General features: G+C 53.8%; 2 protein-coding genes across 3 annotated transcripts in view; both read right to left on the bottom strand.

Moving 5' to 3' along the window:
- The window catches only part of SLC12A5 (solute carrier family 12 member 5), a 36,616-nt gene extending 35,781 nt beyond the window's left edge, over positions 1-835 (bottom strand). For both annotated transcript variants that reach the window (XM_061437799.1, XM_061437800.1), the window contains exon 1: positions 697-835. In XM_061437799.1, coding sequence (XP_061293783.1) covers positions 697-820 — 124 coding nt within the window. In that variant the 5' untranslated portion in view covers positions 821-835. The remainder of the gene's footprint in view (positions 1-696) is intronic.
- Positions 836-5,808: 4,973 nt separating this feature from the next.
- Positions 5,809-13,169, bottom strand: MMP9 (matrix metallopeptidase 9). The gene is made up of 13 exons (XM_061437802.1): positions 12,979-13,169; positions 12,234-12,466; positions 11,731-11,879; positions 11,304-11,432; positions 11,042-11,215; positions 10,660-10,833; positions 10,078-10,254; positions 9,801-9,956; positions 8,754-9,048; positions 8,492-8,631; positions 7,907-8,057; positions 7,711-7,814; positions 5,809-6,124 (listed from the first exon to the last, which is right to left on the bottom strand). Exons 1-13 carry the CDS (start codon positions 13,114-13,116, stop codon positions 6,006-6,008), a joined length of 2,139 nt encoding a protein of 712 aa, XP_061293786.1. The 5' UTR covers positions 13,117-13,169; the 3' UTR covers positions 5,809-6,005.
- Positions 13,170-18,056: the final 4,887 nt, after the last annotated feature.

Below are 18,056 nucleotides of genomic sequence, written 5' to 3'. Positions count from 1 at the left end.
TGCCAGGGGTCCCAAACTTCTCTCTCCTGTCTTCTTCCCGGGATCCCCAAGGCGCTGTCCGCGACGCCTCTTGAGGCACTAAGGATTGGAGACCTAGCGACCCAGGTCCATGTTTCTTCCCTCCGTCGACTCGGTACACTACTGGCCCGAACCCTTTCGTCTTTGGTCCCGTCCTTTTCTGTCCGCAAACTAGGATGGTCTTACCTCCTCCCATTGGCTCTGGACCCACACGGCCCGCCCTCTCCCTCCCTCTAGCCCCGCCTTCTCCCTCGCTACTGCCCCGCCCCCTACCCGAGATGGCCCAGCCCCCGAGGTCCTAGCCTCGGTATCATAAGACACGCCCCTCGCCTCTAGCTCCGCCCTCTACCCGAGATGACCCCTCCCCCTGACTGCGCCCCGGCCCAGCTCCCGAGGCCCTAGCCTTCGTAGCATAAGACCCACCCCCTCGCCTCTAGCTCCACCCTCTTCCGTGTGTCCCCGCCCACCTCAAATCTGGCCCCTCCCCTCATCATTGCTCCTGCAGCCCTCTCCGGTTCCCCAGCGCCCAGCTCCTCTCCCTTCTTCGGCCTTCCGAGGGTACTGACCCACTCCCCACCGGTCCCGGTCCCTCCCCTCCCAACCAAAGGCCCGCTCGCCGTGGCCCCGCCCCTGACTCGCCCCGCCCACCCTACAAGCCCCGCCCCCCGAGGCCTCTACCTTTGGCGTCTCCCCCTGAGAGGCGGCGGCGGCGGTCTGCGGCTGAAGGCCCGTGGGGCCCCGGGTCAGAGGCCCCGGCGGGCCCCGCCGGGGGCAGCGACGTGACGGTGAACCTGCGGCTCATGGTGCGGAGAGGGGCCGGGCGGCTGCGGAACCGGCCCGGATCGCACAAGTGGCCGCAACCCGGCTCCGGGAGGCAGAAGGAGCGGATTCCCCCTCCCCGCCGGCCGCCCCCCGCCGGCCGCGGCGCCGCGCAGGGTCCTAGTGCCCGCCGGGCTTTGTGCCTCCGTGTTTGGCCACGTGGCTCTGGGGCCTTGGGCTCTCAATTCCGCTGGAAGCGCCTGAGGGTCCAACCCGCTCCTGAGAGCCACCCCGGCACCAGGTGTCCCCGTGTGCGGCTCCTGGAGCTCGGGTTCTCCTCGCCTAGGTCAGGGCTTCCCTGCTGGCTCAGACAGTAAAGCATTTACGTGCGATGCAGGAGACTCGGGTTCGATCCCTGGGTCAGAAAGATCCCCTAGAGAAGGGAATAGCTACCCACTTCAGTACTCTTGTTGGAAAATCCCATGGACGGAGGAGCCTGGTAGGCTACAGTCCATGGGGTTGCAAAGAGTCCGACAGGACTGAGCGACTTCACTTTCAGGTCTCCTAAACTGGATTTCATTCACTCAACACATCTTGATAGCGCCCCTGCGTTTGCGGCACTGGTTGGGGCACTGGGATATAGCATCGGATGAGATGGACTGGCTTCCTGTCCTCATGGGGCTTACATTCTAATGAGTGAGAGGAGAAAGATTACAAGTGAGCAAATGCATAGACAGGACAATTTGAGATTGTGGTATATGTTAAGAAGAAAAGGTGGGGTCAAGGGATAATGACTAAGGGGAAGGACTACTTTAAGGGATGGAGTAAGAAGACCTCTCAGAAGATGTGGTATTTGACTTGAGCCCTCACAGATGAGAAGGAGCCAGCTAAGCAAAGATCTGAGGGAAGAGCCCTCTAGCTGAGAAAATAGCAAGTGCAAGGGCTCTAAGACAGTTCAGGGAGCAACAAAATGGCCAGGGTGTCTGGAGCAGAATGAGTGGAGAGGTGAGTGATGGGGCGGAGATGAGGTGGGGGAGAGGAGAGCAGATCATACTGTGACTTGAAGTCTTTGTCAAGGAGTCTGGAGTCTTATCTACAGGAGAAGCCATGGGAAGTTTCTGAGTAGGGGAGCGATGTGCTGTGACTTACATGTTAACAGGATCACTCTGGCTGCTGGGTGAGGACTCAGCTAAGGGCAGGAGTGGAAGCTGGGAGTCTAATTAGGAGGCTCCTGCAACCAGCAGGTAAGAGGCGATGATCGCCAGGCTGGGGTGGTGGCAGTCCCATTTTGGATACATTTTGGAAGTGGAAACCTACACCTACACCTGCTGCTGGATTGTACATTGCATGTAAAGGAAAGAGGAGTCAAGGAGGGCTCCTGGACTCTCATGCACTGCTGGTAGGAGTATAGTTGGGCAAAATCACTTTGGATAATTGTTCAGTCAGCTAAAGCTGAGCCTAATTAGACATGCCTGTCTACTCAGCAATTCCACTCCAAGGTTTGTGCCCCAAAGAAGCGACAGCTCCTGTTGACCAAAAGACATTGACAGGATTGTTCCTAGCAGTGTTATTCATGATAGCCTCAAACTGAAAGTTACCCAAGTAGCCATCAACAGTAAAATGGACAAATAAGTGGTGTTACATTCATAGAGTGAGTGCCATAGTGGGAATGAACGTACATTCATAGAGTGAGTGCCATAGTGGGAATGAACGTACATTCATAGAGTGAGTGCCATAGGGGGAATGAACGATCTTATAATTCACAATCAATGTGGATAAACCTGACAAATATCATGGAACAAAAGCCAGACACAGAAGAGTGTATTTGTTGTTCTTTCACTAAGTCGTATTCAACTCTTTGCGACCCCATGGACTGCAGCACGCCAGGCTTCCCTGTCCTTCACCATCTCCCAGAATTTTCTCTCAAGAGTCTTCTCCAACACCACAGTTCAAAAGGGGTGAGGGGGTAGTGATTAAAAGGAGGCATAAGGAAGCTTTTAGGGTGCTCAGAATATTTTATTTCTTGATTTGGATGTTCATGAGACAGTCATGTTCAGTTTATGAAAATGTATTGAAATGTACACTCATGAAGCGTCTACCTGTCTGTATATTTGTTATGTTAGAGCAATATTTCTCAACTTGGAGCATTGTTGCCCACCAAGGAACAGTTGGCAATATCCAGAGACATTTTTGGTTATCACAACTGGAGGAGGGTGGTACTGGCATCCAGTGGGTAGAGACTGCATGACCTTGAGCCACAGATTCACCATCATGTCCCTTCACTCACCTGTATGTTAGGGCCTAAGACAGAGGGAGGAAGACTGACCCTGAATGGGCCTAGCATTTGTCCATGGATCCCACTGCCTCCTGGAGGAAGACATCAAGCCTCCCGGAATGTATGGACCATCCCCCACAACAAAGAATAATTCAGTTCAAATTGTCAATAGTGCCAAGGGTGAGAAACTGTGTGCCAGGATAAGGAGCTTTTACAGGTCTCTAGATTTTAGGACTGATCAGGTGTTACATTTGATTGAGGGCAGATGATGTTGTCTTTTATTAACGTGGTGACTACCCATGGATAAGTGTGTTTGGAAGGTGGAGCCCAAGAGCTCAGTTGAAACAGGTAGGTTGAGATGCCTCTTTGGCTCCCAAGAATCATCTGAGTCGAGTTCAGGGGAGAGGATAATGCTGGGGGTGTGCGTTACAGAGTCTTTAGCAGAGAGATGCTATTTAAAGCTGCGGGACTAGACAAGATCCCAAGGAATGAGTATACACAGAGAAGGCATCAAGGGATTGAACACAAGGGCATGCCATCATTTAGAGGTTGGAAAGCAGGAGATCTAGCCAGTGAGAGAAGAAGAGAACCCAGAAAAAGGGCTGACCCAGAGACCAAGTGAAGAAAAATTTCAGGAAGAAAAGGCATTATCCACTGAGTCCAACAAGTCAAGAGGAGGTATGAAATGAGCCCAGAGAAGTACCCACTGGATCTGGCTAAGGAAGCTCACAGGTGTTAAAGAGAGTGATTTCAGTGGAAGAGTGGAGTGGGAACTAGGCTGCAAACATCTGAGGCGAGAGTGGGAGACAGTGAGTCTAGACTGTACTTTGGGAGGTTTTCCTGTAGTTGGGGTTGGGGAATAGAGAAATGGAACAGAACTGAGACAGAGAGGTCCAGAGAGATTTTAAACAAGTGATATTAAGGAACGTTTGTATTCCAGTGGGAGTGGATCATTCCTGAGTGAGAAATGGGTGAGTTAGGAGAGAGGGCCCCACCCACAGGAATCTTAGGAGAAAGTTCTCTAAAGCCCTCCTTAAACTCCCACTTGACCCAGGATGTGAACAATGATCAAAGCTGACCAAGGCCATCACCTCCACTCACCTGCAACAACCCTTCGGTCAAGTTCCTCTGCTTTCCTGGAAGATCAAATCCATCCTCCTCAGCCTGCCACTTAGACCTTCTCTCATCTAGCCCAGACCACCCATCCCTATTTCAACCATTCCAGAACCCCATTCCAGAACCCTCTCTGCTCAAACCACACGTTAGAGTTCTGAGCCATTTCTAGTTGCCCCAAATGCTCCCTTCATTGGAAGGACTGATGCTGAAGCTGAAACTCTAATACTTTAGCCACCTGATGCGAGGAACTGACTCATTGGAAAAGACCCTGATGCTGGGAAAGCTTGAAGGCAGGGGGAGAAGGTGACAACAGAGAGTGAGATGGTTGGATGGCATCACCGACTCAATGGACATGAGTTTGAGCAAGCTCCAGGAGTTGGTGATGGACAGGGAAGCCTGGCGTGCTGCAGTCCATGGGGTTGCAAAGAGTCAGACACAACTGAGCGACTGAACTGAACTGAAATGCCCTCTTGCTTTTTCTCTCCTCCCAGCTTTTGCCCCTAGAGCTCATTCCAATCCCAGGGTCATCACTTACCAGCTCAGGGAGTACAGGTGAGCTGTGTAGTACTGTGCCAGCAGTTATCTCATTTATAAAGCAGGGGAGGCAGTGATGGCAATGGTAATGGCACCTCTAAGGTTACAGGCAGAACCTGTCTCATAGAGTTGTGGGTTTTTTTTAAACTTTTTATTTTATATTGGAGTATAGCTGATTAACAATGTTGTGATAGTTTCAGGTGAACAGCAAAGAGACTCAGGCATACATACATATGTATCCATTCTCTCATAGGGTTGTTTTAAGGACTGGCCTTGTTAACACACTAAAGCATGTGAAACAGTGCCCGGCATATAGTCAGTGCTGTCCTAGGAATAATTCCTATCATCATGTATGTCCCCCGGATTTTCTTTATCCACTGCCTTACGTCTGCTTACTTAGGTTGTTGCCAGTTTCTCAGTCTCTGAACAGTGCTGCAGTTTACATTCATCTAGGTGTTCTTTTGTGTACACATGGGTGAGGGTTAGAGAGTAGGAACATATTTAGGCTTAATGGTTAAGACAGTCCTCCTTGCACAGGAAGGAACTCTTGCTCACCCTTCCAGATTCAGTTCAAGCTCCGATGTCCTCTTGGCTGATAAATGTTTTCTGACTTCAACCACAATATGCAGAATCACACACACACACACACCGTTATTCTAGAATAAAGGGTCACACCTGCAAGTGTGATGCCACCCCCACCAGCCACAGGATCATCACCCTTGTAGCTAAGGTGGACTTTCTGAGAATGGAGATGGAGTTTGGAGCCTGCGTTTTAAGCAAGTTTTGAGGGCTCTCATGCACCCGAGAATCTGAGGGCCACTGAGAGGTCCTGGAGGAAAGAAACGTCGTTCAGCTCACTTCTCTATCCCCAGGGCCCAGCACAAGGCCCAGCTCCATGTCAGAGCTCAATAAATGTTTGATGAATGAATATTAGGCTGGCCATTTCCTCAGCTATAAAATAGGAATAATTACATTATACCTTTCTAATAGGAAGGATTGAACGTTAATATTTATGAAGTGTTTTAGAACACCGCCTGGTTCATAGTAAGCTCTCTGCTGGTTACATACATACATGCAGGCATGCATACCATACATAAATCTGCTCCTCAAGGTTAAAGAATCCACATTTATTAAATACATTCTAATAAGAAAGGAAGGTGGGAAGAGAGGGCCCAGCCCACCTCCCCTCCTCCTCGTCCTTCAGAACAGATCCACTAGTTGGGATCCGGCAGACTGGCTCATTCCCTATTGGCAGGGTCCCCCAGGGGGCCCCCGCTGCAGTGCTGAAGCAGGCTTGGAAGCCCTAGTCCTCAGGGCACTTCAGGAGGTCGAAGGTCACGTAGCCCACATAGTCCACCTGATTCACCTCATTCTGGGAACTCACGCGCCAGTAGAAGTGATCCTGGCAGAAGTAAGCTTTCTCTGCAAGGGAGAAAGTGGCCCAAGAGGGGTGATTCCAGCTCTCCCACACACACGGACCCAAACAGGAGTATGGTCTTCACAATCACGCTTCCTACCCTTTCGAAATCTTTCCAAGGTTTCCACTGGACATGTCTGTTCCCCACCCCACCCTGGAGATGCTGGAGGGCACAGACCTCCATGTCCAAAGCACTGGCACAGGGCCTGGCACACAGTCGATACTCAGAACAATTCATTCAACAAATCCCATTCATCCATCCAACATTCATCATGCCATGCACTGTTAGAGACACTGGGGATACAGCAGAGGGAAAATGCAGGCATGATCTCAGTCGTTTGGGTGCTTACATGTTAGCGGGGTAAGACATATGATTAACAAGCAAATGCATAAGTAAAGGAGGTTGGTTCTGACAATAGGGAAAGCAATGAAGGAAATGTAAGTGAGCAGTCGAGTGAATAGATAATGAGGGCCAGAGACAGCCTCTCTGTAGAGGTGGCCTGAGTGCTGAGACCTGAAGGCTGAGAGAGAGGCATCCCAGTGACAATCTGGGGGAAAAAACCCTCCAGGCAGAGGGAACAACTGGCACAAAGGCCCTAAGCTGGGAATGACCTTGATGTGTTCAAAGAACAGCCAGAGGCTGGTGTGAGTGGAGCAGAGCAAAGGGAACGACAGGAGTAGTGGGAGGGGGTGGGGAAGGGGGAGGAGAGGGGTCAGATCAGGCTTCATTAGTGCCTTCGACCTTGCATGCCCTTCCCCTCCTAGCTCCTCCCTACTCTCAGAAAACATATTTGAAGGTATTGGACAACCAGCGTGGCTTGGACTAGGGTGTCTGCAAAGGAGGTTGTAAATATTTTGGTGGCTGAGCCAACAGCAGTTGTCCGCTGATTGGGGGTGAGCCGTGGGAAAGAGAAAGAAAGGGTTAACTCCAGCTACTATCCCCATTTTACATATGGGGAAACTGAGGCTCTGTGACTAGCAGTGACTTGCCCAAAGTCACACACACACATCTATGTAATGTCTTATTTATCACTGTATCCCCAGTGGCAGCGTGATGCCTAGCATATTACAGGCACTTGATAAATATGGTCTAATAAAGCCTTCATACAAACCAGGTGTCCTGTGCCATGGGGGAAAGAGCTTCCAGCTGGGAGGCAGGAAATCTGGGTTCTAGTTCTGTTGTGGCCCTGGTCCTCAAATGGTCTGGGAAAATCCCTGACTCTGCGGGGAACTCATCAATGAGGGACATTTGCCTCAGTCTCCACCGGCTTTTTCTTTCTGGCTTGAAATTTGACCAATCACTAAGGCAGGGGCTTCCCTGGTGGCTCAGATGGTAGAGAATCTGCCTGCAATGTGGGAGACCTGGGTTCGATCCCTGGATGGGGAACATCCCCTGGAGAAGAGAATGGCTACCCACTCCAGTTTTCTTGCCTGGAGAATTCCATGGACAGAGGAGCCTGGCGGGCTACAATCCATGGAGTCACAAAGAGTCAGACACGACTGAGCGACTAACAACACAGGGTAGGGGAACCTACTGTGGGAGGTATCTCTGGGAGGGATCCTCCCCCTGACCCTGGCTCTCAGCCCTCACCTTGGTACTGAAAGATGTCGTGCGTGCTAATGGGCACCCCGGGGAACATCTGGTCCACGGGGGTGACGCTCTGGGGATCCACCTTCTGTGTCTTCACGTCGAACCTGCAGGACGGCACCGAGGAGACAGGCGCTGAGCCGGCGGGCAGGCGGATGGCGCCCGGGCTCCCCCTGCTGGCGGTCCCCGGGAATCTCACCTCCAGAAGCTCTGCCCGCTGAACAGCAGCACCTTACCCTCAGGGCGCGGGAGGGCCCCGGTGACCTGGGCCACTTCCGGGCCCAGGCCCAACTTGTCCAGACGCCTCGGGCCTAGCAACGACGCGCCGGTGTACACCCACACTTGGCGCCCTGCCGAAGAGAGGCTCACATCGGTCTGGGGGCAGGGAGTGGGGTACACACCCCCCTTGAATGTCAAGAGGGAAAACGCAGGCACGGTCCAGGAGTGCCCGCAGTCTCTGTGCCCAAGGAGCAGAGCCCCTCGGTAGGACTGTGCCAGGGTGCTGTGAGGAGGGCTGAAATTCAGCCCTGCTAAATTTGTTCAGGGCTCCCCTGGTGGCTCAGACGGTAAATAATCTGCCTGCAATGCGGGATACCCAGTTCGATCCCTGGGTGGGGAAGATCCCCAGGAGAAAGAAGAAATGGCAACCCACTCCAGTCTTCTTGCCTGGAGAATCCCCATGGACAGAGGAACCTGGTGGGCTACAGTCCACAGGGTCGCAAAGAGTCGGACACGACTGAGCGACCAAGCACAGCACAGGGGAGGGAGAAAGACGAAAACTAACCAGAGAAGAAGAAAATCTTCTTGGTGAGCGGATCCTCGAAGGCGGAGTCCAGCTTGCGGGGCAGCGCAGGCCACTTGCTCTTGACAAGGAAGGGACCCTGCACCCGGCGGCCCCCTCCCTCAGAAAGTCTCCAGTACTTCCTAGGGATGCGAAAAGTGGGGGTGGGGGCACTGAGCCTGGAACCGACGGCCAGTGGGCGGGGAGACACAGGCAGGTCCCGCCTCCAAGCCCCCGCCCCCGACCGCGCAGCCCCGCCCCTCACCCAGCCTTGAAGAAATGCAAGCGGTTCCTAATCTCCGCGATGGCGTCGAAGATGTCCACGTTGCAGACGTCCTCCGCTGGATCCGGGGACTCCGTCGGGGCCGCAGAAGGGCCAGCCGTGGGAGGACCCGTGGGGCCAGCTGCCGGGGGCCCTGTGGGGCCAGTAGTGGGACCCTCTGAGGGGCGGGCGGTGGGAGGCCCCGTGACGCAGACCGTGGGGGGAGCGGTGGGCTGGGGTTCGGTGGTGGTAGTGGTGGTAGTGGTCGGAGGCCGTGGTTCAGGCTCAGGGCGAGGACCTGAAAAGAGATACCGCGTAAGGCAATCGCTGTTCTTGCATCTCTGTGCCTTTGGAGTATCTGCTCCCTGGTGCCTACCTGGAGGTCCCTGGCGCTCTCCCCACTTCAAATGTTGGATCCTGCCTTCCCCCAACCCCGGGCTGGCAGCTTCCTTTCACACACTCACCCCCACCCCCAGGCTGGTGGGAGAGAAGCCTCTTTTGAGCTCTCAAACTGGGTGCCAAACAGTGCTGGGAGCTTTATAAACGCACATTAGCTCCTTTGATCTTCAGAAGGGGGAAAAAGAAAAAACTATGGAGCAGATTCTTTAATATTTTCATTTTTTTGATGCGGAAACATACTAATGATAATAAGTGGTGATAATAATAAAACTATCAAACATTTATATGGTGCTTGCTATATTCCAGGCATTATTCTAACTCACTTAAGCCTCCTAACAACCCCATGAGGCAGGTGTTAGCCCCACTTTACAGATAAGGAAGTTGAGGGGTGAAGTAACCTATCCAACGTCATCTAGCCGGATAGTGGCTGGACCGGCTTTTGAACCTATGTCCGTCTCACTCTAGAGTCGGGGCTCTTTATCGCCATCTCCAAGTCCTGACCTGGCAGCAGTTGTACCCACCAGCCTCAAGGGCTCTCAAAGATAGATATCAGAGTCCTAACTCTCCCCTCCTCCCTATTCTCGGGGTGTTCTGAGCCGGGAGAACCTAGCCCTTCCCTCTCCTCCCTCTATCCCTGCCCCACGCCCTCACCATACAGATGCTGGATGCCCTGAACATCGTCCCTATGCAGGGGGTGCTCCTCTGTGAATCTGTACATGGGGTACATGAGCGCCTCTGGCACGGAGGTGTGATCTAAGCCCAGCGCGTGGCCAAACTCGTGTGCGGCCACAAGGAACAGGCTGTATCCTGGACGAAAGAAGGGAGCCTGAGCTCGGAGCCCTGGACCGAGCTCCCAGCCCGGGCATCCCTCCCGGTCACCACTGCCCTGGCTGAGGCCCCAGCCACGGAACCTCGGCGCCCCGCCCACCTTGATCCGGGCAGAAGCCCCACTTCTTGTCTTTGTCGAAGTTGGAGGTGGTGGCGCACCAGAGGTGCCCATCATTGCGACCCTCTCTGGTGCAGGCCGAGTATTCCTTGCCCAGGAAGGTGAAGGGGAAGACGCACAGCTCCCCCGCCGCGTTGCCCCCGGTCACCGTTGCATCGACTGGAGAGACCAGAGCCTCGGGTGAGCCAAGTGGAGGCGGGGTGTGGGGGGCAATGAAGAGCCAGGGGCGGGCCAATCGAGGAGCTAGAGAAACTGGGAGGCTTATTTTAAAAGCCCAGGGGGAGTTGTGGGGCACCGCCGACATCTGGCTAGAATAATGGGCGGGGCCTGGGGACCGCAGACCTAGGAGGAGGCTGCAAGCCTGGCTGAAAGGCCAAGCCTCCGCGGATGCGGCGGCGGCATCTGGAAGGCTGGGGGAGGAGCTGCGGTGACGGCAGGCCGAGTCAAGGCTGTCCTGAGCACCGACAGGAGCGGGAAGACAAACGGACGGGTGGAAGGGCCAGGCTCGGGAACCAACGCGGAATGAGGGCGCGAGGCTGAATCAGGTAGGTGGGTCAGAGGTACCTCGGGTCGGGCAGAAGCCGTAGAGCTTGTCCTGGTCGTAGTTGGCAGTGGTGGCGCACCAGCGGTAGCCGTCGGAGCGACCATCGGAGGTACAGGCGGAGTAGGTGCGGCCCTGGAAGGTGAACGGGAAGACGCAGGGCTTGCCGTCCGCATTGCCGTCCTGGGTGTAGAGTCCTGGGAGGCCCACACGATTAACTGAAGGTGCCGCGAGTTAACTGACCCACGAGCCACCTGTGTCCTCCTCCCCTTTCTCGCCTCGTCTCACAGATGAGGGAACTGGGCCCAGAGAACAGGAGAGGGGTTCGCAGGCCACCCTCGGCATCAGTGGCAGAGCTGGGATTAAGAGCCAGCGCTCTGGACCCTCGGGAGGGTGGGCACTCACTCTCGCTGGGGCAGAAGCCGAACTGGCGGTCGGCGTCGTAGTCGGCGGTGGTGCTGCACCAGAGCATGTCGTCGGAACGGCCGTCCGTGGTGCAGGCGGAGTAGGAGCGACCCTCAAACGTGAAGGGGAAGTGGCAGGCGGCGCCCTTCGCGTTTCCGAAGTAGGTCGGGATCACTGCGGGAAAGGGCGACTGGGGTCAGGGGGACTGGTGATGCGCGTGAGAGGAGAAGGGAGTGGGGGCCGGGGCAGCTCGGGATCTCACCAACGCCTTTGCCCAGAGACCACAACTCTTCATCGTCGAAGTGGGCATCTCCCTGAATGCCTTTGCCAGGCGGAAAGGCGTGTGCCAGGAGCCCGTTCTTCCCATCGAAGGGATACCCATCTCCGTGCTCTGAAGAAGCGGGTGGAGAAGAGAGTGAGACGCGTACGGTTGCGCAGGTTGTGCACTGCCCAAGGGCTCTGGCCTAACTGCAGGCTAAAATTCGGCCTAAGAGCCGCAGTTCAACATTTGCTGTCCCAGTGCAGTGAGGTGTCGGTCAGGAGGGGGCGCCATAAGGGCGATCGGCCGCCAGGGCTTCAGAGACAGGCAAGAGAAATCCAGGTGCTGGGCCCCCCGCGTCTCTCTTTGATCCTCCCACCTCTGTCCCCATCTCAGATTCTCCCGATTTCCCCCTTATTCGCGTTCTCACCTCTAACACCAAACTGGATGACAATGTCAGCTTCGGGGCCGTACACTCGAGTGAAGGTGAGCGGCGTCACCGCGCTCCAGAGCGCGAAAGCGCGGGCAAAGGCGTCGTCGATCACGGCGCGCGGCAGGTCTTCCGAGTAATTTTGGATCCTGGAGGGAAAAGGCAGGAGGATAAAGGGCAGAAGTGAGAGGTGGGAGCCGGGCCAGCAGTGCCACCCGGTGTCTCCGCGACTTCAAATACATAGCCCTGCCTGCGCTCCACGCTTTCATCTCGAAAGCACTTTCAGACGCACTTTTCTCTTTGGAGTCAGTTGGCGAGGTCCATTTCCCCCGATGGGGGAGACGGAGGCTCTGAGGGGGAGCCACTTGCCTCAAGGCGGGCACATTCAGTGAAAGCCATGGATTGGCCTGAGACGGGATGTGTTCTCCAAGGGGCGGCGCTTGGGAACCCGCCTCTCGCCACCCTCTGCACCCCGCTCGCCCCCGCGGGGCCCAGCCGCGCACCAGTAGGTGATGTTGTGGTGGTGCCACTTGAGTTCGCCCTCAAAGGTCTGGAATCTGCCCACGTCTGGGACGCCGCAGCGCGGGGCTCGCATGGCGTTCAGGGTGGTGCTGTCCAGCTCGCCAGTCTCGGGCAGGGACAGGCGCCGCTGGAAGCGCAGCAGAGCTCGCTGCAGGGACTGACCGTCCTCGCTCAGCTCTGCCCCAGGAGTGTAGCCATAGCGGTACAGGTATTCCTGTGGAAGGAAGGGCAGGGACGTGGCAGAGCCCCGACGCCCTTTCTCTGTCCTACTGGGCAAGGACTCCATCCCTCCCGGCTCTTGGAGACTAGCAACGAGACACTGTATCCAGTACTCGGTACCCTGGATACCAGGGCTTGTGCCCGCCCCAAGAATCTCCCCTCCGTGTGGACATCCTCAGCTCCGTTCCACTCCAGGATGCCCCCATGCAGTGCCTACTTCAGGGCCCCCTAGGGTTTACCCCTGTTCGCCCTCAGCCCATCACCACTCCAGAACCCCCCAGTGCCCCTTATCCATTTCCCAGTGCCCATCTAGGAAACCCTCACTAGCCTGTTTCCAGCAGTCCCTGTCCAGAATCTCCCAGGGCCCGTTCTCACTGCTCTGTCCTCCAGAGGTGCCCATCACCACTCCCCCCACAACAAGCCCCAGAGTATCTCGTTTGAGACCCCGCACCCTTCCTGGGACTCCCGGCCAGCCCTTCCCAACTCTAGATGGGGGAGTGTGCCTACCTCTGCCAGCTGCCTGTTGGTGAGGTTGGTTCGTGGTTCTCCTGGAAAGACCACAACGGTGGGCTGGCGTCGTCTGGGGACAGCAGAGCAGCAAGCCAGCACCAGGAGCGCCAGGACCAAGGGCTGCAGGGGGCTCATGGTGAGGATAGCACTTGGTCTGGCTGCAGCTGCCCTCCTGGGGGCTTTAAAGAGGCTGTCAACTGAATCAGTGACCCCGCCCCTCTCTGACTGGCCACTTGCAAGAGCTGACTCAGGCCATGGCGTGTGTGTGTGTGTGTGTGTGTGTGTGTGTGTGTCTGTCGGGCAGTCCCAGCATGAGAAGGCAAGGAAAGGGCTTACACCACCTCTCCCCTCTCCCTCCTGCCCACAGCCCCCATTGCCAAGTCAGGCAGGACCCCAGACCCAACAGGAAACCACAGGCCCACAAGGGAAGGATTGGGTTTTGCAAACTGCAGAGCTTGTGAGAACTGCATGAGAGGGAGGGAGGGAGGCAGGGCTGGCTGGAGGACTCCCTGAGCCCTCCATCGGAAGACCCCCTAGAGATCAGCCTAAGGAAAAAGGATGGAAAGTTCCCGAGACTTCTGTCTGAGCCAGACGATCCCGCTTCCTGATCAGACGCCCTCCGTGGACCCTCCTCACGCTCCCAGGCTCTGCCCTCTTCTCCCTGGAAGTCTGCCTTGACTCAGCTTCCTCTCCCTGCTCCACCTGGGGGCAGAAGGAGTGGGCCCCGCTTGGTGGAAATCGGGGAATTCCATGGAGACAATTCCTGGTCTTCAACAGGCTGGATCCTTGAGAATTGCACAATGGTGGTTGGGCGGTGGGGGGAGGGCAGGTGGGGACAGTGGGAGTGTTGTGGCGTCTGGAAGCCAGCAGACATAGCCTCATTCCTTCAGTGCCTTGGGCAAATGTCTTCACCACTGTGAGTCTGTTTCTTCAGCTGTAAAAAGGGGCCCTTTTTAACTTTACCCCTTTCCCATAGCCGGCTGGGTCCTATCATTCAGGGCTGGCAGCACTCTCAGTGGTCTGCTATGTCCCAGGCCCCGGGATACTTACTGTAGCTAAAGGCAATGATGTTGGGATGGGAGAGGAGGGTTTGGGCAGAGCCTGGAGAGGTGGGATGGGGTGGGCCAAGCCTGGCACATCCAATGGCAGGGGTCCTGTTGTTTAGTCACTCAGTTGTGTCCAACTCTTTTGCAGCCCCATGGACTGCAGCCCACCAGGCTCCTCTGTCCATGAGATTTGCCAGGCAAGAATACTGGAGTGGGTTGCCATTTCCTTCTCCAGGGGATCTTCCCTGCCCAGGGATTGAACCTGCATCTCCTGCATTAGCAGGCAGGTTCTTTACCACTAAGCCACCAAGGAAGCCCAGGGGCCCTGTAATTATGTGTAAATATCTGTACAGCAGGCTGCTGACTACATTCTCTGTCCACTGGGTATGCACTGATATAGACTTCTCCACTTGGGGAGACGGCATGAAATTGTCTGATGGTTTGTGTGGAAGAAAAGAAAAATCTGTATCCCCTACACTGCCCAACAGTGTCAACTGAATAAATGAATGCGAAGTTCGAAAAATAAATAAATAAAAATACATTTAAAAGGGTTCTTTGTCCCTACATTGATGTGAGGATGAGATCAAACACAAAATACCTTGGACTGTGTATGTTGCAAATATTCAAGAAATGGCTGTGATCACTTTTCATGATTTGAGCCAAAACCAGGAACCTGGGAATCGGAAGAAGGGGGGTCCTGGACTCTAATCTGCTGTGACCTTGAAACAGAGCAGGACCCGATGATCCTTGCCGCCGGCCCTCCCCCACCCCCATATCCTCAGCCTGCCTTTTGTCTGTGGAAAAACTTTAGCCAAAGAATAAGTTTAACCAGAAAAGAAAGAATATGCAGAAACAAAGGAAAGCAGCCCAAGGAGACCAAATGATTGTAGTTTAGTCATTAAACATGTCAAGGACTTTTAGTTTCTTCTCAAGGGCTATAGATAATATTCTGAGCCATATCCTGTGAGCTGTCTTATAGATACTGAAACCTCCACCAGGTGAAAAGTTAACTACATGATGACCAGACGTAGCCATGACATCAGCTGCCACAGTTCCGAAAACTGGCCTCAAGAAATGGAAACAAATCGACCCTGGAACTGAAGATTAACTCTACCTCAAAACAATCAAGGTGATGCCGGTCAGACCACCGATGACCAATGTCAAGATGACTGTCAGAGTTGACTATGCTGTTTCTGCATGTAGCCCCCTCCCTCAGCCTGTAAAAGTTCTTGATTGTCAGTAGAGGGAAGTTGGTAAACTCCAGCTCCAGTTACCACCCCTTTTGCCAATAACCAGCAAACTCCTTCCCTCCCTTCTTCCCACCAGCCAGTGTGCGGCAAGATCTATATTTGCCTTCTTCAAAGCATTATTTGGGAAGGACGACAGCAATAATCTGACACACTGTATTTAAAGGACTTACTATGTGCTAGGCACTTTACATGCTTATCTCAAAAATCAGCCTCTGAGATGGAGACAGTTAACTTCCTTTATAGGAAAACTGAAGCCCTGGTGTTCACAGTGAATGAGCAGCTCCTTTGGAGTCACCCTGTTCTGGTTTTCAGTCCCAGCTCTGCCATCGCCAGGCTGTGTGACCCTGGGCAAGTCATTTCACTTCCAAACCATAATAATAGTGCAGTTTTTAGAGATTTACTGTGTCGAATACTCTGTTAAGTTCCCCATAAGCATCTTGTTTCATCCCCACCACTCTATGAGCTAGGTTTAATGAGTACCCCTCCCATTTTTAGAGGAGGACACTGAGGTTCAGGGTAGTTAAGGAACTTGGCTATGGCCACACAGTGAGTTAATACACAAAATTGGGACTCAAGCCTAGGGCTATTTGGTTCTGAAGCTTTTCATCTTTATTACCATTTACAGGAACTGAGATGACTAGGGGTTAGAGGGGAATTGTGGGAGATGGGAGACAAAACCAGGACCCTTCTTCCCTAATCCTTGGCGCCCACTGAAGATCAGAGAGGAGGCTCAGGTCTTTGGGGATCAGAGGTTGCAACAGGGGCCTCAGGGAAACTATATTCCAGACTTGAGAGTGTGGAATCGTCCAGCAATATAGGTTGATTTTATTTTTATTAATTATTTTATTTTTGGTTGTGCTAGGTCTTTGTCTAGTTACGATGAGCAGGCTTCCCATTGCAGTGGCTTCTCTTGTTATGCAGCACAGTCTCTAGAGACACGGGCTTCAGTAGTCGCAGCACGTGGGCTCAGTAGTTACGACAAATGGGTTTAGTGGCTCCACAGCATGTGGGATCTTCCCAGACCAGGGATCAAAGCTGTGTCCCCTGCATTGGCAGGCAGAGTCTTAACCATTGGTCACCAGGGAAGTTCAGCAGAATGACTCTATGACTTTAGAGACGGGAAACATCGAGACCCTCCAATCCAGGGGATCTTCAGCTGGTAGCAGAGATAGACTTTAAGAGAATCCATGAGCCACTCCCAACTTGCCATCAGTTGTACAAAATGCCAGGTCTATGTATATATGTCACATACTCAGATTTATATATGAGAATATAGGTTATATTCTCAGATTTAATGGTATTGATGTTTGAGGTTAGATCATTCTTTGTTTGGAGAATCTCTGCTATGCAGTGTAAGATGTTGAGTAGCACCCCCTGCTTCTACGCCATGCTGGTAGCACCTCCCCCTGCCAGTTGTGGCAACCAGAAATGTTGTCAAACATTACCAAATGCCCTCTGGGTGGCTGGGAGGGGCACAGACACCCCCAGCTGAGAACTATTGATATATGTTGATTTTTTGTAATGTAAAGGGTCCAGAACTTTTATCACATGCTCAAGCCATTGATGATGATCCTCAAACCTTTAAGGACCATTTACTCAAGAAATATTTATTGAGTCTTTATGGGCCAGGCATCGTGCTAAGGTTGGGGAATATAGCAGTGGCCAAAATAGGCTTTGTCCCCAAGATCATGGAGCTGAAAGTCCAGGAGGGGAAAAACTGAATGAGTAATTAGTACTGGAGAGACATATATCACAAGGAGGAGGCATATTTATCTATTCCCATATCATACAGATGAGGAAACTGAGGCCCAGGGTGGGGACTTTACCTCCCTCAGGTCACAGAGCAAGCCAGGGACAGAGTGCTGCTGCTGCTGCTAAGTCGCTTCAGTCGTGTCCGACTGTGTGACCCCATAGACAGAGTAGGGAGGGGGCAAAAAGGAGTGGTAGCTAAGAGGCTTGTTCTGGAAATCAGCTGAGAAGTTCAAGTCTCTGCTCTAGCACCGATTACTGTAAGTCATTGACATAACCTGCCGGTGCCTCGGTTTTCCAATCTGTAAAATGAGGGCAATAACAGCGCTTACCTCATGCTGCTGTGAGAATCAAATGAGTTCACAGAGATAAAGTGCCTGACCCATGGTAACATGTGCTTACTTCTGTTCTAATTATGATTCCCTCCGGGCTAGCTGGCTGTTTTTACCAGCTGGGGCACAGAGAGAGGGAACCCCGCCAGGAACCCCAGAACTTGATTCCTGGAGTCAATCCAACTGTCCTTTCCTCACTCCTCCCAACTTCCTCCTTTACCTCTGGGCTCCCCACCCCCACCAAGGGGAACTTGGGGGAGCTTGGTCTTCAACACAGCAATGGCAGGAAGTGGTTCTGTCACCACATCCCTTCTCCACTTCCCCCGGCCCCTCCTTCCCCAACACCACAACAGAATTTAGCCAAGGCCCTGGGAGAGCAGGATCCACCCCTAGGTGAGCAGCCCCCCAACCCTGTCTGGAGTCAGAACTTGGACTCAAAGCCCCTCACCCAGGAGGAGGCCCCATCAGGCTGGGGAGGGGGCTGATCCTGGAGCCCTGAGTCACCAGCTAGATGACACAGTCCTGCAGGCTGCTATTAATAACTCCAGGCCCCCAGACAGCCTCACGAGATGAGGCTTCGCTCCCCACTTCCAGGCAGGGGGAACTCCAAGCCTGTTTCTCCCAAACATGCCCAAGAGGGGAGGGGCAGCCCTGAGAGGCCCTGGCAGGATGTGAGGAAGACATTGGTGTCTGGGACC

The sequence above is a fragment of the Bos javanicus genome, chromosome 13 (genome assembly GCF_032452875.1).
Source record: "Bos javanicus breed banteng chromosome 13, ARS-OSU_banteng_1.0, whole genome shotgun sequence".
NCBI lineage: Eukaryota > Metazoa > Chordata > Mammalia > Artiodactyla > Bovidae > Bos > Bos javanicus.
This window is presented reverse-complemented; position numbering and strand designations above follow the sequence as displayed.

Bases quoted from the DNA above. Each gene is read 5' to 3' on its own strand.
- MMP9 (XM_061437802.1), bottom strand. From the start codon at position 13,116: ATGAGCCCCCTGCAGCCCTTGGTCCTGGCGCTCCTGGTGCTGGCTTGC. The intron at 12,467-12,978 runs GTAGGCACACTC...TTCCTTCCACAG, and splicing joins CCAACAGGCAGCTGGCAGAG to GAATACCTGTACCGCTATGG. The intron at 8,058-8,491 runs GTTAGTTTTCGT...TCTCTTCGGCAG, and splicing joins GAAGATTTTCTTCTTCTCTG to GGCGCCAAGTGTGGGTGTAC.